The sequence below is a fragment of the Phoenix dactylifera genome, unplaced genomic scaffold, assembly GCF_009389715.1.
Source record: "Phoenix dactylifera cultivar Barhee BC4 unplaced genomic scaffold, palm_55x_up_171113_PBpolish2nd_filt_p 000121F, whole genome shotgun sequence".
In the NCBI taxonomy this organism is placed as follows: domain Eukaryota; kingdom Viridiplantae; phylum Streptophyta; class Magnoliopsida; order Arecales; family Arecaceae; genus Phoenix; species Phoenix dactylifera.
The window spans coordinates 367325-390375 of NW_024067689.1; the positions used below are offsets into that span (position 1 = coordinate 367325).

At 42.0% G+C, this 23051-nt stretch overlaps 2 protein-coding genes across 2 annotated transcripts; both read left to right on the forward strand.

The window, feature by feature from the left end:
* The first annotated feature begins 3712 nt into the window (after positions 1 to 3712).
* On the forward strand, positions 3713 to 4967 carry LOC103713482 (sphinganine C4-monooxygenase 2-like). The gene is made up of 2 exons (XM_008800427.4): positions 3713 to 4069; positions 4236 to 4967. Exons 1-2 carry the CDS (start codon positions 3848 to 3850, stop codon positions 4776 to 4778), a joined length of 765 nt encoding a protein of 254 aa, XP_008798649.1. The 5' UTR covers positions 3713 to 3847; the 3' UTR covers positions 4779 to 4967.
* Positions 4968 to 18286: 13319 nt separating this feature from the next.
* LOC103713483 (exosome complex component RRP41 homolog) lies at positions 18287 to 22837 on the forward strand. Its single transcript, XM_008800428.3, has 12 exons — positions 18287 to 18436; positions 18515 to 18561; positions 18686 to 18746; positions 19078 to 19116; positions 19214 to 19281; positions 19730 to 19808; positions 19902 to 19938; positions 20152 to 20268; positions 20362 to 20447; positions 21418 to 21507; positions 21740 to 21801; positions 22459 to 22837. The coding sequence occupies exons 1-11, from the start codon at positions 18380 to 18382 to the stop codon at positions 21785 to 21787; spliced, it is 729 nt and encodes a 242-aa protein (XP_008798650.2). The 5' UTR covers positions 18287 to 18379; the 3' UTR covers positions 21788 to 21801; positions 22459 to 22837.
* Positions 22838 to 23051: the final 214 nt, after the last annotated feature.

A 23051-nucleotide genomic window follows, 5' to 3' on the forward strand; every position in this document is an offset into this window, starting at 1 on the left:
AATTCTAAAAATTTACAAAAGTTTAGTTATCAAGCGTCTCTTATATGATAATGTTTTATAACAGGTATAGGTGACTGGACAATAGTGCAACTAATTCGAAGTTTCTATGGCTAAATAATACTTTTTAAACTTTTGGGTCTAAATGTAGATGTTCCAATTTTTCCTAGATATCTCTGTTATTTTTCCTAATACTCATGCAGTTCTGAATTCAGCATTACTGATTCACGAGCAAAGGCGCATGCTATGTTTTTATATAGTTATAAGTTCACCTCTTCTTCATCCTTCTATCCGGTATTCTGTGCATTCGCATCAAAACTTTGAAATTTTTCAGAAGTTCTCCTTTGCTAAACTAAAATTCAAATTCCAAGAAAGTTTATCATGTCATGCACCTTGTTATAGTATTTTTAACATTTATTTAGTCTTCAGATCATCTTTCTAAGACTAATGTCTGAGGAATGCATTTCTATATTTTCGCTATGTTCTCACCTCTTCTCTCATCCTTGTTCTAAAATATTCTGCACCGTGCTTGTTCGTGCTCATTCCTTGCCTTAAAAACTTGTCAAAATGACCGTTTGAAGAACTCGGGGTTGCACTTAACGAATTGACATCCCACAATTTGGAATCCTCTGGCAGATTTCCTTTGCTCAAATTTGGTCAAGGAAGCAAAATTCTCAGATGGACCACCTCAATCAAGCGCTTGTCATGCTTTTTCAACAACTTATGCCGACCGGTACTCTAATTGTTTGCTTGAAAAATTCAAGTGCTACGAGGTTATCATCATGGATCGATTCTCCGTTGCTCGATTCATCGCTCATTATTGCCACGAATCTGAAAGTAAATGAAAGCGATCTCAATGGAAGTAACAAGACCAAGACTATTGATGATTTAGGTCTACAAAGGAGAATAGCAAGCATGAGTTCTGTGAAATGTGCATCACTTTTGTGACTTGGTCTTTACTACTGATACCTCGCATTGCACTTGTAACCTAAATTCTGCGTGCTTTGAACATTTCCGCATCGCCGGTCATTATACTATGCCGGTGAGCAAGAACTGCCCTCATTAATAAGTTCGAGTGGGCGACGTATAGAGTACGGTGAAAGTTTTAATAAAATCAAATCTATCATGGAGTTTGTCAACCTGGTCAACACGTATGAATATGTATGTATTATGTATATTTTTTTTCTAATTTTAATACATATTGCTTCATGGTTGGATTGATCCACCAGCTGCTGTGGATCGTTTAAAATAATAATTGGTGGTAGAGTTCACACCCTGTGCGCAATGCTCGGGGATTTCGCGGCCGGGTATCCCCTCAAAACTTATTTAGATGGGAGTTGGATAGTCAAAGAAGTTGATGGCAGGGGAGAGCAGTTAATGCGAGCAAATACGAGGGAGAGCAGCTACAAAAGTCAGCGTTCTGTTTTTGGGAAAAGGTAGCTCCTGTCCTGTTCGAGGGAGAGACTTGGCAGCATCTTGGTCTTTGATAGTTAGTTGGATTGATAAATGCGCATTTAATATGATTTTTGAGTGTCATCATTAAAAAGAAATTGCCCTTGCACTTTTAAAATGTTTATAGAGTGGAGAACAATAAATAGGCAACTAAAAGTGACAAAATCAAAATTATTCAGCATTATAATTCTTTTTCACCGAAACAGCTAAAGAGTTATATCAATAATAAATATTACATCCAACTATAAGATTTTTTTTTTTTGCTAAAAAAATTGGTGAAAAGAGGGGGGGGGGGGGGGGGGGGGGGGGGGGTTGGGGGGCGAACATTCCCGTGTAGCAACCCCACATTGAGCCCCTCTCCCACCAGGACATGTCTAATACGGGTAAAAAGCACCTCCTATCCCTTTGGAGATAGAGGCATACCTATATTTTCTCATACCCTTCCCACCTCGCGGGCGGCTCCACCTACATGGCAGCCCCCTCACGGGTGAGTACGTCGTCATCCTGTCGCCATCTTAGTACCAGCCGACCAGTAGCGCTTCCAGACTCCATGTCCACGCGTGAGGCATCTATTCCTCGAATTTAATCGATACTCGCACGTTTCAAACCTATAACCACTTGGTTGGAAACATATGCCTCGTTCCAACTGAGGTTCCACCTTGGTGGCAACTATAAGATATTTGATGGCTTATTGATTAGCTAATGAATAGCTAAAATACTCGCAACTTAAACAAATAAATTATTATCCTGTTAGTGAAAATTTTAGATGTGCTGTTACACACACAAAAAATAATATATATATATATATATATATATATATATATATATATATATATATATATAACTTGGAAACATAAATTATGGAAATTCTGATTGCTATACACGGTTCTCCATAGAAACGTAGGTAAGAGTCCACGTAGGGGGTCATCTAATTGCGCGGCGCCGCTCCTCTCCCAACTCCATCCAAATCTGGAGGTCAAAAGAAGGCTACTGTAGGAAACACCCATTCCCTATTCTCATGAATCACATGTTATCAGTGCCCTGCTAGTGGAGCACTCAATTCAATTACTTGTTCTAATTTTCTTAGATATTTATTTTTGATGAAAAGGGAGGCAGATGGGCATCCTGTCTTTATTATATTTCAGAAAAAATTACATCAGATTCAACGGAAAAAACAAAAATCATGCGCAGGTGGATGATGACACTGGGAAATACTAGTCGATCAATCTCTTAGGGCTCGTTTGGTTCGCGGAAAGTATTTTCCCTCCTAGGAATATGATTCCTGGGAATCAGATTCCTAGGAAGAGGATACCTAGGAAAGTACTTTTGACATGTTTGGTTAACCATGGGAAAGTGACTAATTTCCAAAGTGCTTATGTTTGGTTGACCATCCACTTTCCTAGGAAAGTTATGTATAATTCCTATTATGCCCTTAATAAAAATTAGGTCTTTAATGCCTCTTTAATGCTTCTTTAATGCTGAAGGGTCTTTTTGGGAAAAAAAAAAAAGGAGTGATTCCCACCTCATGGGAAAGTAACTTTCCCATGTTTCTCATGGGAAAGACTTTCCCATGAAATGTGGGAATCATATTCCCATGGGAATACCACTTTTCCATCTCTCTCCTTTGAAAACTCCAACCAAACAAGAGGCATTTCATTACTTTCCCGTTGACCACACTTTCCCCCCTCGTTTTCCTGCGAACCAAACGAGCCCTTAGAGAATAGTAAAAAATTCACTAGCTTGTTCTCTTTTTGTCTTAGAGATCTCGTCACCCTAACACAAGTTATATTCCATTCATCTTAGAGTCTACTCCTTGGGTGGCTCTGGACGGCAACTGCCATTAGCCACCAACTACTACCGTAAACATCTTGGGTGGGTGGAAACCAACTTCGTCGTTCCTTTCAGCACGTCTTTAGTATTATCCATGGCCACAGAATGATCCATGAGGATCGATGAAGCGTGCTTGACCTTTCAATCTTGCCTTCTAGTTGGGCAAGCAGACTAAATGAGTCATTTATGTATCAGCCGACGCGGTCTTGGGGACCCAGAGGTGCAGGTTCACATTCCCTTTTTTTTTTTTGATGAAACTAATATTGTGTGTAAAACGGGATTTGGACCTCGCATATAATAATCATAATAATAATAATAATAATAATAATAATAATAATAATAATAATAATAAAAGTGAAACCGCGGCTGGATAAGCGTCGCCCGGTTACGATCTTTTCAACTTCCAGCTCCGCTGCCATTTGGTATTTAAACACCCAGACCCTTTCCCATCGTCACAGTTCATTGTTTTCTATGTCCTTAGAATTTTTCCTCGTCTCTGGTGTTAATATCCTTGGGCACTCCACCACCCCGTTCCAGCCATCCTCTTTTTGTCTCTCTCCTTTGCACAATGGGCTTCTTTGGATCTGATGAGTTTTTGGTGATGTTCGTGCCCATCTTAGTTTATTGGGTTTACTCAGGGATCTATGAGGTGTTGAGCCCTTTGGAGAATTATAGGTTGCACTCGAAAAGAGATGAGGAAATCAAGAATTTGGTTTCCAAGCGGGATGTAGTTAAAGGGGTCCTCTTCCAACAAGCAATTCAGGCAGCAATTTCACTAGCTGCATGCAAGGTGTGCTACCTGTTTCTCGTTTCATAACGTCTGTGTTCTTGTTGCTGTTGTTGTTGGTGGTGGTGGAATTAGAACAAGAAAATGCAATTAATCCTTCAGTTGTGCTGTACCTAGCAAGCTCAAAACATTCCATCAGAGTGCTAACCCTCTTAGTTTGTGTTTGCAGGTGAGTGGTCAAGATGCTGAAGCCGCAGCCAGCCCAGACTCGTATCTTCTTACGGTGGCAAGACAGTTCTTCATTGCAATGGTCGTCTTCGATACATGGCAATACTTCGTACACAGATACATGCACCTTAACAAGTTTCTCTACCGCAACTTCCATTCATGGCACCATCGCATCGCTGCGCCGTATGCCTTCGCGGCACAATACAATCATCCGATCGATGGAATTGTAACGGAGACCCTCTCCGGCGCCATGGCATTCTTCATCTCTGGAATGTCATCCCGGACCTCTATTTTCTTCTTCTCCTTCGCTACCATCAAAGGGATCGACGACCACTGTGGGCTGATGCTTCCTTGGAACCCTTTCCACATGCTGTTTCGTAACAACACTGCATACCATGATATCCATCACCAACTTGCAGGCAGCAAGTGCAACTTCGCACAGCCTTTCTTTGTTATGTGGGATAAGATACTTGGAACTTACGTGCCTTACACCATTGAGAGAAGGGTTGGAGGTGGCTTTGAAGCCCGAGTGGCAAAACCTTAGGCTCCCCTCTGGGGAGTTCATGTAGCCATAAATGTCTGTTGTAGCTTAGGATGGCAAGGTGACCATAAAATCAAGCAAGGCGTGCACAAGTGGTAGGAGAATGATATATACATCTGCTTCTTATAAATCTTTTTCCTATTACTTGTTCTTTCTTGATACTCGAAGGACAATTTATTAAGTTGCGTACAAGAGGCTGAAGACTTGGATTATGGGATGTGACTACGGAGCCTACAGCATTTCTCCTCTTCAAACTTGCATTGACCAAGCAATTCTTTTAGATTCTAGTCTCTTTTTTCTCTTCGTTTTTTAAGAAATGGAAGGAGCGCTAGAACACGCTCCCATCAGATAATTTATTAAAAATCAGAAAACGAGGTATTTACACAAAAAAATGCAGAAAAACAGAAGAAGATAATTAAAAGAAGAAAAAAAAATTCAGTAATGGAACAGGAAAACAATAGCTTAGGAAACTAAAAAGCCTCTCAGCAGATCGGACATCTTCGGTGTGACCTGTAAATGTGACTTAGCTGCCTTCGATGAACACAGCTCTACCCAGCTTATGAAATCACCGGCACCAAACGAAGAGCGGTGTTCGCTAAAGTTGAGTTCCTTGAAAAAATACTAGAGTTCCGCTCCTACCACAATCTCCAGCATATGGCCAACTTTGGTAAATCCCAAGCTTTCTGAAAACATCTCTTAATTCTCTTCTTCCTCTATTTTGTTCAAAACCTAAGAATTGTGGGAGGGTGCTCTTTGATGACAAGGTAAATTTTTGACAGCAGACTAGACGCTCTTATTTTATGAGCACTGTAGGAATTAAACTAGGAATAGATGATTAACAGATTCAGTTGTGGCACCACGTAGAGATCATGTTGATGCTATAGGCTATCCTTTTTGTAAGAAAATATAAAATATATAAATAAGTCTATCTCATCCTATCAATTTAAATTTTTGGGATAAGTGGTGATTTTAACATGGTATTAGAGTAGAAGTCCTGAGTTCGAACCCTGTCTCCGCACTCTTTAACCCCATTATTAAAAATTTCACATGTAGCACCCTGAGTCTTCCATGAAGTTCCATAGCATGGTTATAATACAACCTCATATATAAATTGGTATAGAGATTTAATAGAGCAGCTCTGATCTATTGTTAACTTCCACAATGGTCTGTCTTCGCATCGGCCTAACATTACCCAGTAACATTCTGAGATTTTTTCAAAATCCTCATATTCAGATCTAGCAAGAGCAAATCTTCCTCTACTTCCATTGAGAGGCCACCAATACTTTTTTCTTCAACTCCCGCATCTTGTGATAAAAAAGCCATCCTCAATGGCACACCATTACACCATCAATTCTCCCAAAACGCGCATTAATTGTTGCCATTGCCCAGTTTGAAAGAAAATAGTTTCAAAAAGGTCATAGGCTCTCGTTAATATCTCTCCTTTAGGGCAAGTACCCACATAATATTAAGTCAAGCAGTCTTTCACCATAGTAGAGCTGCTAAAATCTTTCCGGCATTTAAATCATTAGTCTGAAAACTTAATGCTCTTTATGCTTCCCATGTATGTAGGACAGTTACTCTTCCAATGGTCGTTCATGATGCAATAGAAACACTTTCCCTTGCAATCGACTTTTTTCTTGGAACTTCCTTACTTGGTCTTTTTTCGGTCTTCTGCTTCTTCGTAGGCTTCTTCTTCTTACAGATAGACTCTCTCTTGGAAGTAGAAACCAACTTGACAGCGAGAATGATGCCCTTTGAACTCTTCAAGGTCCCTAAGATAGTTACCAATTTATTTAACAATTCTGTTTTAGTGCATACAATCTTGTTCATATTGTAGTTTACTATAAACTGCCTATATGAAGCAGAAAAGGATTGCAGGATCAGATCTGTTTGCAATTCCTTGTGCATGTTCATGTCGAGCTTCTCAAGCTCCTCCAAGTCCCTTATCATGGTCAAACCATGATCATGGATATACTGCCATTCGCGCATTTTGGTCTTGAAGAACCTTTTGGACATTTCAAACCGTGCTGCGCGACTTTGATCACCATACAACTCTTGCAGGTCATTTAAAGTTCATTAGATATGAATGTCATAATGTAGCACCTAACTTTATTGTCATCGTTCGTCCACTAGTCATGCGTCTTATGCTGATCAGTGATCGGACGGACTGGCAACACGGAGATTTCATGGTCCAGCACATGTCCTAATTTCTCACAATTCAAAACTATTTTGAAATTGTAGAGCCAGTCTTTATAATTGGGTTTGGTCAAAGGGTTGTTCTCTAGGATATGAGTTAAGAGTTTAGAAGCTGACTCTATAATCATCAGAGAGTAAAGATTCTAATTAGAATTTTGTACTTGAACTCTATTTGTTTTAGGGCCTTTTAAAACAAACACCTCCCACTATTTTCTCGAATCTCTTACACTCTTCCGGTAGAGAAACGGAAACCTGCGACTCTAGGTTTCAAGTGGGGTGCTACGGTCCCACTAATTTACATGCCACCTCATCTAACAGTTATTGGCGACACATAAACGATGAGTGTATAATTTCTTGTACAATGCTTCTCAAGCAAGTTGTAGCCAACTTGATCTCCAAGTCATAAGGACCTCATCTAACAGTTATTGGCCCCGTTCTTCAGTTAAGTCAGACCCACCATATATCCTGCAAAAGTAAAGTCGTTATTGGATTCTCACCTAACAATTATTGGTGCTCAACCCCACCTTTACCCCCACAACATCTCATGTCAATAGAGAGATTCGGTCCTCCGATGCAACTTGCCCCCTATATCCAGCCAAAACAAATCAACGCCGGAAAGATTTTAGCAGCTCTACTACGGTATAAGACCGCTAGACTTCCTACTTCTCATGTCCATCCTTCCCATAGATTAGGAAGAAGCTTGATTATTTTGTTCCGTGGGCTATTTTCTGTTTGCAAGAACATCTAAGCCCATATGCTAGCAAAGATGCATTCATATCTTGTATGCTTGTCACCTCTAATCCCCCGACTTTTAGATTTGCAGACAACCTCACAATTAACTAAACAATTGAACCCCAAAATTTTATCTTTGCCTTGCAGAAGAAATGCCCATCTCAGTTATCTATCTTAGAAATAACCCATTTTGGCAATCTGAAAATTCACATATAATAGCTTGGTAGCGCTTACGAGACAACATTAAGGAGAGCCAGTCTCCCATCAAATGATAAGAACCTTCCATTCCAAGCAGATAACATCTTCTTTATTTTCTCTAATAGTAGAAGCTCATTAGCAAACCGAGGTTACTAAATAAAAATGAAGCAACCAGACAATTCAAACATCTTGCTCTTATCCTCATTTAAGTTCAAACCAACTAGAAAACTCTTGTGAATGTTTATCTTTGATCCGGAACGATCTCTGGCACTTAGGAGCGTCTCCGTTGTCTCAGTCCCACACAAAAGGAACCACACGACGCGAAGACGACACACGACGAGCGGGAGGAAGCGCGTTCCGAGTTCCATGCGAGGAGAACCATACCCGACGTGAAGACGATGGCGAGTCCTACGCATTCGCCAAGCAGGAGGAAGCTCGTTCTATGCATGACGAGCCTTTTTCGGGCCATCCCACATCATGCACGGGAATCATTGCACGGACGTGGGATGCGTTTTCCAAGCCTACTTCTGAGCCATCACACGTCCGTGCTTGGGTCCCACACCAAGAACTATGCACAACGAACAGGAGAAGTTTTCCAAACTATCCCGCATCAGGCACGAGTTTTGTTGCATGGCATGGGTCTCACGCAACGTGGGACACAGGAGACTTTGAAGTGTTTCCAAGCCATGCATAGTCTCATACAACGTGGGACCCGGGAGGCTTTGAAGTACCTCTAAGCCATGCATGGCTTAGCCTGGGGAGCCAGCTGGTGGGGACCAAGTGTTGATCATGCACTTCCCACACCAAAGAGTCCCTCTTAGCTTCTTGGCGTTGGCCAAATCAAGGTGTGCCGCCTTAACCGAATATAGATAGCGCCAGCCAAAGAAAATTTCGGCACTTTGCTCCTCCAAACTCCAAGTATGCTCGGCTATGGATGGAGTCTTGCACTCTTCTTCGGAATCTAAAGCTTTGTTGGCCAATGAAGACAACTCATATGAGAATGCAGAGGCATCAAAGGCAACTTTGATTCAAAGTGAAAAGGAAATACAATGTTCTAAGGAGGGTTGGTGGTTCCCTGCCTTAGCCTAATCCAAGGGGGGTTGATGTACCCTGCCTTGGCCCAAGTCCCTTAGGACCGAATTAGGCAATATGCCTATCCAAGCCTAATGGCCGAATGCACTTTACAAGTGGCTAACTAAACAATGTCCAAAAGTCCCTCCCCCTACTCAAATCGGATCTATTTGTAGACTCCCTACATTGCTATGCATTGGCTTCCTTTTGGCTGACTGTTGGTATGCTTTGGCAACTTCTTTGGAACTTTCATTGCAGAGTTTGCTATCTTAATTCGGTTGCCATTTGGTTGCTGTCATTGGTTTGGCTGCTTGTTTGTCGTGGCGGTGGTTGCTTGCAGTTTCTTGCTGTTGCTGGCATTGGCCTGCAGTTGTGGCTGTCGGCGGTTTCTTACTGTTGGCCAAGCTTTGGCTACTGCAGAGGCCTTGGTTTGGTTGGATTTGGCTGCTGGCACTCTTCTATGCTTGCCTCTGCAGATGGCTGATCTTGTGGTTATGGTCTGGCGCACTGGTTCTGCCCGTGTCGCGCGCGGTCTGGTGGGCTGCGCGTTGGCATTGGCAAGCCAGGCGCCGCCCTTGCTTTCCCGTGCCTGACCTCTTGGTTCGCGGCTTGACCCTCTGGTTGCTTGGGCGCTGACGGTCTGGCCGCTGGGCGCCTGGGCGCTGGCCGCCTGGTCGCTGGCCGGTTGCTGCTTGTTGGCTCCCGCGCGCGCATGGGCTCGGCTGGCTGATGGTTGGCGCGCTCGAGCGGTTTCCTCCTGTTGTGCACGGCACGCGCGCGCGCTGGTCTTGGGCGCCACGGGTCCGCGTGTGCCGACGGTTGCCTCCCATTGCTTCTGGCGCATGCGCGCATCGGTCTTGGGCGCCAAGGGCCCGCGCGCGCTGGCGGTTGCCGTCCGTTGCTTCTGGCCTGTGCGAGCGTTGGTCTTGCGCACCACGGGCCCGCGCGCATGGCTGATCTTTGGCGCGCGTCGGTGGTTGCCGCCCGTTGGCTGCCCCTTGCCTGCGCGTCTGCTGTGCCTGCCCCTTGCGTTGGTCGTTGCTGTCCGTTGGCTGCCTTTGGCCTGCGCATGTCTTGGCTTGTGCTGGGATTGCCTTGGCCGCGCTTGCACCTGTCCCGTTGTCGGTTGCCTGTGGGTGCGCGCGCGCATTGGTCTGGACCGAAGGCATCCAGACCTTGCGCGCGGGTGGATAATTGGCCTGGCCCTCCTGGCCATTCGGTTTGCCTTGCGCTTGGTCCTTGTGGCCTGATGCTTGTCTCGGTTGCAGGGGCACCCCAGCCGAAGGTCTGCGGCCTTGGGCGTGCCTCTGCCGTGCCTTGTCGATGTTGCCATTGGCCCAGCCTTTGCCTGCCAAGGCTGGCCGAACCTCGGTTGTGCCCCAAGGAAGGATAAATGGCCACTAGGCGGACATGAGCCTTGCTCTTGCTCTGCCTTGGCCTCTATGATTTGGCTGATTTGGTGAGGTGATATAGAGGGAACCTCACCATTCCCCCCTTCTTGAAGAACACCCTTGTCCTCAAGGTGGAATATGGGGTACTTTCTAGCCACTTCATCATATTCTTCCCAAGTGGCTTCCTCGAGCGGCATATCCTTCCATTGCATGAGAACCTGCCAAACTTTTCTCTTGTTCCTCCCTTTTCTCTTAATGCAATATTGGAGGACTTTCATAGGTTGGAGAACGATTCGTCCTTCCTCATCAAATTTTGGTAATTCTACCCCAATAGTAGATGGATCTCCTACTCTTTTCTTTAACCATGATATGTGAAAGACAGGATGCAATAGTGAATTGTAAGGCAACTCTAATTTATATGCAACCTTACCAATTCGTTCCAAAATCTTGTAGGGTCCATAGTACCGCTTCGCTAACTTGTAACTGATTCTTTTCCTCAATGATTTTTACTGTGTGGGTTGCAACTTCAAATATACATAATCCCCCGGCTGCAAATCACCATCTCTTCTCTTCCGATCATGAAATTTTTTCATTCTTTCTTGGGATTTCTTCAACTCTCTTTTGACAATCTTCAATACTTCTTCTCGGGCTAGCAACTCTTTTTCTACTTCATAATTTTTGGTTGTTCCAATCTCATACCGAGTAAGTGTGGGAGGTGTTCGCCCATACACTAATTCAAAAGGACTTTTCTTGGTTGATCCTTGGTATGAAGTGTTGTACCAATACTCTGCCCATGGTAGATAATCAGCCCATCTGTTTTGGTGTTCATGATAGAAACACCTCAGATATTGCTCTAATATTCGATTGGTTACCTCTGTTTGTCCATCAGTTTGGGGATGATATGATGATCCTGCTTTCAGCATACTCCCTTGCAGTGAGAATAATTCTTTCCAAAACAAACTCATAAAGATCTTATCCCTATCAGATATGATACTTCTCGGAACTCCATGTAATCTGATTATATTCTCCACAAATGTTTGGGCTATGGACTTGGCAGTAAATGGATGTTGGACCGGGATAAAATGAGCATATTTGCTGAGTCTATCAACCACCACCAACACCACTTCATAGCCCTTGCTACTTGGCAGCCCTTCAATGAAATCCATCGAAATGTCTTCCCAAATCTGATTCGGAATAGGCAATGGTTGGAGTAGGCCAATTGGTAATCAAGGATCATACTTTACCTTTTGGCAAATATCACATTAAGCTACCATAGTTTTAACATCCTTCTTCAATCCTTCCCAATAAAAGAAATATTTTATCCGAACATAGGTATGAAACCATCCGGAATGTCCACCCTCCTTACTATTATGAAAATGGGAAAGAATATCACCTCTTAGGTTTGGAACATCCGGGACATAAACATTGGATTTGTAGAAGATGAGATCATCCCTAATGCTGAAATTTTTAACTCCATCCGAGGTGGCTTCTATCTTTTCTTGGATTTCTTGAGATCGAACATCCAACTTGAGTGCTTCCCTGATTCGGTCCAATTTCTCCATTTTATCCCACTGATGGCAGAACAGATAAACTCCTTTTCCTCTTGAAGTAGCCAAGGGTCTTCTATTGCTTGTGGTTCTTCTTGACCTTGTATTGCTGTCCATTTTTCCTTCCTGCCATTCAACTTGAAATCCATTGTCATGGTTTCATAATTTGTGTTCACCTTCCCCACACTTTTAAGCCATACACTCCCAAGGATTATGTCAAGATCAACTAATTGAATCACATGTAAATCAACCTTGATTCTGACCCCTTGGATGTTCATTTTCACCTCTTGTATGACTTCTTTGCATGTGAGCTTTTCACCATTTGCCACTTTAACTTCAAATGGCTGAATGTCCATAGGATGTAGTCCCAACTTGGCCACAATTGCAGCGTTGATGAAATTATGTGATGACCCGTTGTCAACCAATAAAGACACTTCATTTCTCCCGACCCATGCTAGGAGCCTCATGGTGCTGGGTTTTGACATCCCTGTTAGTGCATTCAATGAAAGTTCTGCATCACTATTTTCAGCCTTCACAAGATCTTCCTGATTTCGGATTGGCTCCTCTTCATGTTCACTTGACTGATTGGTTTCTGCATCTCCAAAATCTACATCCAGAACTTCAATAAGGAATGCTTGGTCTAATTTGCACTTATGATCTCGGCCCCATTTTTCCCCACATTTGAAACACAGCCCCTTCTTGATAAAGTCTTGGACTTCTTCCCTTGACAGCCTCTTCACTTGCTGTGGCTGGGTTCTTGGATTGGTGCCGACTGCATCTTTGCCCTTCCAAGGAATTCTGGGCGGCATAGCTTTGGCTTCACGGCTGATGGTCTCTTTGATCATCCTTCTTTCGGACTGAAAACCATCCTCCAGGATTTCAGCCATTCGCATGGCCTCTTGCATGGAAGTTGGTTGCTTTAACTTGATCTCCTTGGCAAGCCAAGGCTTCAAGCCGTCAATGAATGTGCCCATCAATGCTTTCTCCGACCAACCTATCACCAATGTTTGCAAATGGCGGAATTCTTCTACACAGGGCCTCACTCTTCCTTCTTGCTTGATTTTTGCCAATTGTCCATGGTAATTTACAATAGGGGAAGGCCCCCATTGAATCATAAACTCCTTTACAAATGCAGTCCATCCCAATCTCCTTCCTTCTTTTTCATACATGGTTCTCAACCATCTCCACCATTTACTTGCTTTGTCTTCAAGATGAAACTAGCAAGGGTTACTTTCTCTCTATGTGGAACCTCATAAACATAGAAGTATTGTTCCACCTTATCCATCCATTCAAAAGGATCTCCCCCACTGAACTTAGGGAATTCAATCCTTGGCTTTCTAATCTCTCTTCTAGGCTCTCCCTCATCTTCTCCTATCTCATCATGATGGGCCCTTCTCACCCTCTCATCCCTTCTTCTTCCTCTCGGTCTAGTGGTAACCCGGGGCTCTTCTTCGGACTCCCTCACACTAAGGACTTCCTCATACTCTATTCCTTTCCCAAATCGATCTACACATACCCCAAATCCTTCCACTCAACTCCCTCTTCTTGTTCTTTCACTCCTTCTTTCTCTAACCCGGCATCCACTATGGTTACTTGCCAATTCTTCCTAATTACCCCTTCCTTGGTCCTGCTTATTAGCATGCGGCCAAGACTCCTTGTTAGTATTTTTTTCTCCACTTGAAACCCTCCTTTCCAACCTCTCCAAACTTTGATTGGTATCTCTCCTCATTTCAGCCATTGAATTGGAGAGTTCCTCCAAAATTCTACTCACTCGGTTGGACTAAATTTCAAGGGCCTCTAACCTTTGGTTATCCCCGGAATCCATGAAAATTTTTAATTAGATTCAGAACAATCCTTCAAAGGCATTCAAAGGGAAAAACTAGTCCTGAATTATCAACACCCACAAGGTTCCCTCACGTAGCCCTTCCCTCTTTTACCACTCGGAAATGGCAAATGAAATGAAGGTTGATTGACTTACTTGGAGGGGAATTCAGATAAATGGCGCTACCTTCAAGATGTTCTTCTTGATGAAGACTCTCAATGAAAGCACCAAATTGGTGGGGACCAAGTGTCGGTCATGCACTTCCCACACCAAAGAGTCCCTCTTAGCTTCTTGGCGTTGGCCAAATCAAGGTGTGCCGCCTTGACCGAATATAAATAGCGCCAGCCAAAGGGAATTTCGGCACTTTGCTCCTCCAAACTCCAAGTATGCTCGGCTATGGATGGAGTCTTGCACTCCTCTTCGGAATTTAAAGCTTTGTTGGCCAATGAAGACCACTCATATGAGAATGCAGAGGCATCAAAGGCAACTTTGATTCAAAGTGAAAAGGAAATACAATGTTCTAAGGAGGGTTGATGGTTCCCTGCCTTAGCCTAATCCAAGGGAGGTTGATGTACCCTACCTTAGCCCAAGTCCCTTAGGACCGAATTAGGCAATATGCCTACCCAAGCCTAATGGCCGAATGCACTTTACAAGTGGCAAACTAAACAATAACCAAAAGTCCCTCCCCCCACTCAATTCGGATCTATTTGTAGACTCCCTACATTGCCATGCATTGGCTTCCTTTTGGCTGGCTGTTGGTATGCTTTGGCAACTCCTTTGGAACTTCCATTGCAGAGTTTGCTGTCTTAATTCGGTTGCCATTTGGTTGCTGTCATTGGTTTGGCTGCTTGCTTGTCTTGGCGGTGGTTGCTTGTAGTTTCTTGCTGTTGCTGGCATTGGCCTGCAGTTATGGTTGTCGGCGGTTTCTTGCTGTTGGCCAAGCTTTAGCTACTGCAGAGGCCTTGGTTTGGTTGGATTTAGCTGCTGGCACTCTTCTGTGCTTGCCTCTACAGATGGCTGATCTTGTGGTTATGGTCCGGCGCACTGGTTCTACCCGTGTCGCGCGCGGTCTGGTGGGCTGCGCATTGGCATTGGCAAGCCAAGCGCCGCCCTTGCTTTCCCGTGCCTGACCTCTTGGTTCGCGGCTTGACCCTCTGGTTGCTTGGGCGCTGACGGTCTGGCCGCTGGGCGCTGGCCGCCTGGTCGCTAGCCGCCTGGTCGCTGGGCGGTTGCTGCTTGTTGGCTCCCGCGCGCGCATGAGCTCGGTTGGCTGATGGTTGGCGCGCTCGAGCGGTTGCCTCCTGTTGTGCACGGCACACGCGCGCGCTGGTCTTGGGCGCCACGGGTCCGCGCGTGCCGACGGTTGCCTTCCGTTGCTTCTGGCGCGTGCGCGCGTCGGTATTGGGCGCCAAGGGCCCGCGCGTGCTGGCGGTTGCCATCCGTTGCTTCTGGCCTATGCGCGCGTTGGTCTTGCGCGCCACGGGCCCGCGCGCATAGCTGATTTTTGGCGCGCGTCGGCGGTTGCCGCCCGTTGGCTGCCCCTTGCCTGTGCGTCTGCTGTGCCTTGGTGCGCGTTGGTCGTTGCTGTCCGTTGGCTGCCTTTGGCCTGCGCGTGTCTTGGCTTGTGCTGGGATTGCCTTGGCCGCGCTTGCGCCTATCCCGTTGTCGGTTGCCTGTGGGTGCACACGCGCATTGGTCTGGACCGAAGGCATCCAGACCTTGCGCGCGGCTGGATAATTGGCCTGGCCCTCCTGGCCATTCGGTTTGCCTTGCGCTTGGTCCTTGTGGCCTGATGCTTGTCTCGGTTGCAGGGGCGCCCCAGCCGAAGGTCTGCGGCCTTGGGCGTGCCTCTGCTGTGCCCTGTCGATGTTGCCATTGGCCCAGCCTTTGCCTACCAAGGCTGGCCGAACCTCGATTGTGCCCCAAGGAAGGATAAATGGCCACTAGGTGGACATGAGCCTTGCTCTTGCTCCGCCTTGGCCTCTATGATTTGGCTGATTTGGTGAGGTGATATAGAGGGAACCTCACCACCAGCCTCTTCGTCCCATGCGGTTGCACTGCATAACCCCTCCATGCCTTGCCCACTATGAAAGAAGTTGTCCACGTCGGGTTCGTGGGATTGTGGGAAAGTTTCATTAAGCCCCCAGCCATTAATTAGTCCGAGGGGACTAGTGAGGAGGGGGGTGGTGGAAAAAGTGGTGTAAAGAGTGTTAGCCTCTGTAAAGAAAGCATCTTCTGAAACAGAGAGAGAGAGAGAGAGAGAGAGAGAGAGAGATAGAGAGAGAGAGAGAGCGCTTGGGAGAGGAGTACTTTGGGAGTTGAAGAGAAGAGATAGCCTCTGTAGTAGGGAGTTGACCTTGTAACAGAGAGAGAGTCCAATAGGTGTACGAGAACTCTTCCCAATAAAACCCCTTGGTCCCAAAACTTTTCTCTCTCCTATTTTGAGGATCAGAACAAAGGCTTTGCTATCCTACCGTCCTCCTTAGGATCAATCTTCAGCCCTATTGCACATTAAAAACCAATTAAGATGGCCTTCCTCACAAGAAGTTTTGACCATTCTGATAATGGCTCGAGTAGTGTATTATCAGCAAAGTGCACAGTCCTGATTTCTATTGCTAGAATAAATAAACCTGGTGATAGATGGTCTCCTAGGTTAATCCTCCATTGCACCCTATCCACTTTAATGGACCATTAAGCAAGACTAATAGAAGAATTTAGCAGCATTCTAATCTAACCAATCCACTTTCGGGTGACCTTCTTGCCCCTAATTTAAAAAAGAGATTTCCAGCTTTGTCTGTCAGAGGCTTTTTGGCAATCCAACTTCCATAGGATAGCCTTGTAGCTGGTTCTTTTATAGAAGGCTACAATTTCAAGTTACCAAATAAAAAAGGCTACAATTTCATGGTTACTCAAGTTCTCCAAAATACACCTTCCTTTCACAAAAGTTGTTTGACAATCATCAACCAAACTTAGGAGAAACTTAGCCAGATTCAAAGCAAGTGCTTTTGCTATGATTTTGTAAAGGTTGTTCAAATAACTAATAGAGCAAAGGCCTTGTGCTTGGGTAAACCTTCCTTCTTTGGAATCAAAGCAAGATATGCATAGTTAATACACTCAAATTCTAAAGTTCCACGGTAGAACTCCTCAAACATTGCAAGGATATCAAGGTTTAGTTCATTTCCAAAATCTTTGGTGGAATGATTCAGGAGCATCACTAGACTTGATGTGGACCACTTGATCACTGCAGGTACCATTTGATATGGACTACTTTAGCAACTACAAAAAAATTAGACAAGGTCCAAATACACTCAAAGTCTAATTAAGGTTCCACGGTAGAACTCCTCAAACATTGCAAGGATATCAAGGTTTAGTTCATTTCTACAATTTTTAGTCGAATGATTCATAAGGATCACTAGACTTGATGTGAACCACTTTATCACCACAGGTATGATTTGATATAGATGACTTTGGCAACTATGAATAAAATCAGATAAGGTCCAAGAGTAAGATCCACTATTTCAGGAAACCAGTGATGAGCCAAACTTTCAAAAGCCATATCTTAGTCATACGATGCCCAATTAAAATGATCTTTTTTTAAAATTGGATAACTCTTCGAGATTTAAAACTTAGAATAAAACCCTATAACATTAAAATGGGCTGAAATTCATCCTTTGGACTTCGAAGCAGGCCGGTCAAACCTTTTTTTTTTCGAGAAAGATTTTGATCAAATATATTTCTCAATTCATGAAGAATTATATGGAGCAATGGAAGCAAAAGTTGACATAAAAGTCAAGATATACTTCTATAAGATTTTAATTAGTTTGCATAATTATTTTTATTTGTCATATTTATTTTTGACAATCTAATCTTATTCGAGCTAGAAAAGAAATTTGATTTGAATTATGCAAGAAAGGACCTCACTACTATTATAAATAGGAGCTATGTGCCTCAATTTATGTGCGGATTATTAATTAAAAAACAAGGAGGGCATAAACCTACCCTCCCAATTTTTTTTATTTTTTTTTGAAAAATTCAAGTTGAGTTGGTTAAAGAATTTTTTTCTTGCCAATCAACTCATAAAATGTCACAATAAATTCATACAATCTCGGCAATTTAGTTTTTGAAAAGCAAGCATATATTCTTAATTTTTCTAGTAAAAAGTCAAACCTAAAAAGCATTTTTTTAGCACATGATTTTAGTAGATCAACTGATCAAGCATCAACAATTTTCAAAATTAGAAGAACTTTTACCATAATGGCCTTTGCCAGATTATAACATAAAAAGAGCATTGGTTTTGAAAGAAAACCAACCACTTGAGACAGATTTTAAATTTTTATTTATATTTAATTTGATTAAAATATAATCAAAATGTCATTTGGAATTTTGAAACTAAAATAGTAATGAACAATGTGCACAAGAAAAAGATGTAAATATAAATATAAAAAGAATTAATAAAAATCATTAAATTGAAAATTATATAAAGAATTGAAGTTTTATCCAATATAACTATTAAAAACTTAATTTAAATCGACACTCGATCATTATAAAATAATTTAGACCCTATAGGTGCTTTCCGGCCGCGCTTGAGGGGAACCCTGTAGCTAAAACCCTCTTCGTGTCCCTCGGCTACTCCCAGCTATTCCGACCATGGAGTACGTGAATCCCCTCACTGGCTTTCGCTTAGATGGTCGCCGTCCCAACGAAGTACCAATCTCTCTCTCGCTCTCTCATTCTTCTATTTGATTTTATTTTGTTCACGACCTCGCTTTCGTTTGATTGCAGATGAGGCAGATTCGTGGAGAGATCGGCGTTGTTGCCAAGGCCGATGGGTATGGTTTTTTTTGGCCTTTTTTTGGTTTCTTTCCCCTTTGTTCCTATCAAGAAACTGTATAAGGAGGCAAGGAGGGAAAAATTAACGAGTTTTGGTTTCTGTTTGGGTTTGGATGGATGCAGCTCTGCCCTTTTCGAGATGGGAAACACCAAGGTTATCGCTGCTGTGTATGGACCCAGAGAGGTTTGAACTCCCAAATCCTTCCCTTTCTTTTCTATAACCCTCTGTTGTTTGTTTTTATGGACTTAAAAATTTATTCCTGCCATGCTTGTACCCGTTTGTTCGTATTTGTTTTTTCTTCTTGATTTGTTTACTTGTCCACTCCGATGGTATCAAATCTATTCGATGAAATGAAAGAGGCTTAAAAGAGAATGGGATCATATGAAAGAGGCTTCAAATAGAAAAGAATTATTAGAAGAGATGGTTAACAGCCCCAAATTTTAATCTTTCCCTAAAATTTGTGTCTCATTATTTGAATTTCTGAACAAATTAGCTTTGATTCTTGAACCTTCAGGTCCAGAATAAGGGCCAACAGATTAACAATCGAGCACTGGTAACTCTTGCCCCTCTGCAACTTCCATTTTTGAGCACCAAAAGTTTCTTTTTGAGATGCATGTACATCTTCTTGTATGTTGTAATTGCATCTACAGGTACGCTGTGAGTATAGTATGGCTAATTTTAGCACCGGAGATAGGAGAAGAAGACCGAAAGGTGACAGGTGAATCCCCTTCAAAGCAATTGGAAAGTTCTTTGTTTGCCAATTTCTGTATAGTGGTTTATGTTCTTGTTCATGAAGAGTTTTGATGCTGTCTTGGCACTATAGAGCTGTAGTTATCATGATGTAGAGCTACATGTAAGAATTTTCAGAGTATTTGATTCTGGCATAATATGCATATAAATATAGTCTGCTGGAACTTACCAGATAGGGTAAAAAAGGAGTCACCTAATGATGAGTCCCACTCTCCCTGTGGCGACTCTAGATTATATTTTAGCTCAGTTAAATTTTGTCTTTCTGTTCTTGCTCTACTAGATGGAAAAATTGACAAGATATAATTTATTGGTACATGTGAATTTATATGAACATGATTATATGCTACTTAGGAGGGTAGATATGTGTTATCACCTTGATTTACGGGTAAACATATTTGATCCTGTCCTCCTGGCAGGCGGTCTACTGAAATATCTTTAGTTATTCGCCAAACCATGGAGGCATGTATCTTGACACATTTATTGCCACATTCCCAGGTCAGTCTCCTTGTCCTTGGGCATTGCTTGTTAGAACTTAATGAATCAGTTTCTGTTTCTTTTCTAACGGTTCTTTCTTCATATGTTTTCTAGATTGATATATTTGTCCAAGTTCTTCAAGCTGATGGTGGTATGTTAGACATTCTTGTCTTCACTGGGGCTCATCGAGTTACTTTTTCATGAACTGGTTTAGATATTTTGATAGCAACTATTGTGTTCTTGATGTTTATCTCCATTCCCCCCTGCCTCCCAATCATCATACACCTCATTCTAGTGTAATGAACTGAAAGATCACTGCCATCTCTATGTTTCAATTATCTGAATACGGTCTTCTTCACTATAGGAACAAGATCAGCATGCATCAATGCTGCAACATTAGCGCTTGCAGATGCTGGGATTCCAATGCGTGATATAGTTACCTCCTGTAGTGCTGGATATCTTTGCTCCACTCCTTTGCTTGGTATGACTACTTGCTTTTTGGTGGATTTGCATAACTATCTCTATCAGAATATTAGCAGCATTGATAGAAATTTGTTGATTGCCTTATGGACAGATCTAAACTATATAGAGGATAGTGCTGGAGGCCCAGATGTCACGGTGGGCATGCTTGCAAAGATGGATAAAGTCACTCTTCTTCAGGTTTATAACTAAAGACAATTATAGATTGATCTTCAAATTTCATTGGCAGTACATATTCTAGTTAGCATGTCTCTATTCCTGGATTGCTGCTTATCGAGTTCCATGGCCTTATCTTTGCTCAAACAATCATAAATAATTTTTATTTGCAGTGTGCCAATATGCAGCAGGTAGTATGACAGTCATTTTATTTTATTTATTTATTTAGTTTAGATTATTAATAACAATTTCATAACTTGAGTTAATATATATGTTTACAGCTTTGTGCTTAATTCATTACTTCTAGTTTAACATATATATGTGTAATTAAAACATTTTCTGAAAGAAATGTTCTATTCTATGCAGACATTGTTAAGGTTTATAAGTTGTCTTTGCAGAAATTTTAGTGAAAAATGAATAAGAGATACAGCTATCATGCTGTTATCTGAATGGATCTTATTTTCCCTAATAATGAAACAATTCTAAGCTGTATTTTATGAGCAAACAAACCTTTGTTCTAGCTTATCTTGAATTGGTCGAAATTCATTGTTTCTGTAAAATTGATTATTATTTGATATAAAATGTTGGTTTCATCAAATCAATAAAATATAGCTCTTAATATTATCATGTCTATTTGATATCTGAACTGTCTAGGCATCACAAAGGAGTGACAGTTTTCATAGAAAAACTGCAAAACAATTTTGTTATCTTTCATTTAATTCATAACATAATCTTACTACAAAGTAACCGATAATACTGAGAAACTGCACATTCAGTTCTTTTGATTCCTACATATCTGTTAATGTGTGTATGATTCTGGAAATATCGTGATGAGTGCAAATTCTTTCTTTGGGACCTGAATCTAGAATTTCTAGATTATAGGAGTATAAATATGTTTGACTTTGGTGTGCGGCTTTACTGTTTTCGTGGCTCATGCACAGTTTCTCTTGAGTTCATTTTGATGTCATTGATGGTTTTGTTGCTTAAATCTCAGATGGATGCAAAGCTACCAATGGATATTTTTGAAAATGTAATGCAACTTGCAATAGAAGGATGCAAAGCAGTAGCTCACTACATACGAGAAGTAAGAGATGTTGTACTTCTCTTACATTTGTTCACATTTTCAAAATTTGTTTTGCTTTTAGAGTATCCGTTAATTTTTACTTTATCCTTATCTTTTGTATTCTTATGCTATGCTCTGCATACTTCTAAAAAGATTATATCAGATGCCATGATGCACAAGCTAAAATATGGATGCCCCCATTACCTGCTTGCCACTAATTTGTGTATGTTTCCTGATGGCTGATCTGATACAGGTTCTACTGGAGCACACAAAGCAGCTGGAGTGTCATCGTGGTGCATAGCAGATCGGTTTAAGGTACTCCCTCTACTTCTTAGGGCTAACCTGGGCTTCTTGTGCTTTTTCTGGTCCTTTTTTTGCTTAGGTTTTAATCTTACAGCTTCTCTCATCATTTCAGTTATGAAATTCACTGCTGGAAACTGATACTTAGGTTTTGGGAGTGGGCCCGGATATTATACCTATTTGAATATTTTTGGTTCGATTGTAAAATGGAAAGTTAAAGACCTGGATTAAACTCAATATTGAATAATTAGAAATAACATGACTCAACCAAATCGTATCTCATTAATTCACAAATTCTGATTCTCATCTTTCCTTTCTTTACTTCATCAACATTTATCCCTTACAATAACTGAATTGCTTATCCATAGTCTATATAAATAATAAAAGATAATTGTTTCTCTTTCTACCTTCTATTTACAGTTTGAAGATTGCATGATATTATGTAACCACTACAGGATCTCTGGTCACTGGGGATTTGGGAGATTGTGTTTCTTTAAGAAAATTTCCTACTTCAAGCAATTTAGTTGCACTTGATTAAACTTCATTTTTGTATCATTCTGCGAACCTCTAAAACACTCCATTTTGTGGATTACTTTTTTAAGTTAGATCCAAATGTGCGAAGTAAACTTTTTTGATTACGGGTTGTGTAATTACCATGTTGCTGCGCTGCAGGTGAATTGGCTTTGGGCTGAGCGTTAGTACATCGAGCGTATCAGTGCTCCACTTAAGTAAAAATGAAATTGCACTTTCGGCGAAGATAATGTTTCAGAGATTGTGGCAGTCAAATGCTTGCATCATGTTCTTTCCACAGGGTACAAGGACGGGTTTTCATGTGATATCATCCGCTCACTATGTAGTCAGACTAGAGGCCCTTTGTTTCTTCCACAGGGAATTTTAGTTGGTCGGATTCCAAGTTTTCAAGGCTGAAAAACATGGACTAATAGCATTTTGGTCCATTAACACTTTATTAAGTGATTCTGGTTATACCTAGTTGTCAACAAATTCTCGAAGGAAAGTGCATATTTAAAGCTTTCTTGCTAATTGTTCTGTACATGGTATTGCGTACATTCACTGATTCAAAATTTTACAGTAGGTAAGGAGAAAACTGATGTTTGGATCACCTGCAATTTCTACTTTTCCATGTGCTCGGAAGACACTTGAGTTGGAGGTGATTTTACGAGATGCTCCAGGGATGGCTGCACTAGATATAAAAAAAGATGCAATTCTAGAGTGGTTGATGTCTGGTATCCAGGGATTCCAAAGTT

Coding starts and splice junctions, on each gene's coding strand:
- LOC103713482 (XM_008800427.4), top strand. CDS start 3,848: ATGGGCTTCTTTGGATCTGATGAGTTTTTGGTGATGTTCGTGCCCATC. Junction 4,070..4,235: donor TTTCACTAGCTGCATGCAAG/GTGTGCTACCTG, acceptor TTGTGTTTGCAG/GTGAGTGGTCAAGATGCTGA.
- LOC103713483 (XM_008800428.3), top strand. CDS start 18,380: ATGGAGTACGTGAATCCCCTCACTGGCTTTCGCTTAGATGGTCGCCGT. Junction 19,117..19,213: donor AGATTAACAATCGAGCACTG/GTAACTCTTGCC, acceptor TTGCATCTACAG/GTACGCTGTGAGTATAGTAT. Junction 20,269..20,361: donor TTGCTCCACTCCTTTGCTTG/GTATGACTACTT, acceptor CCTTATGGACAG/ATCTAAACTATATAGAGGAT.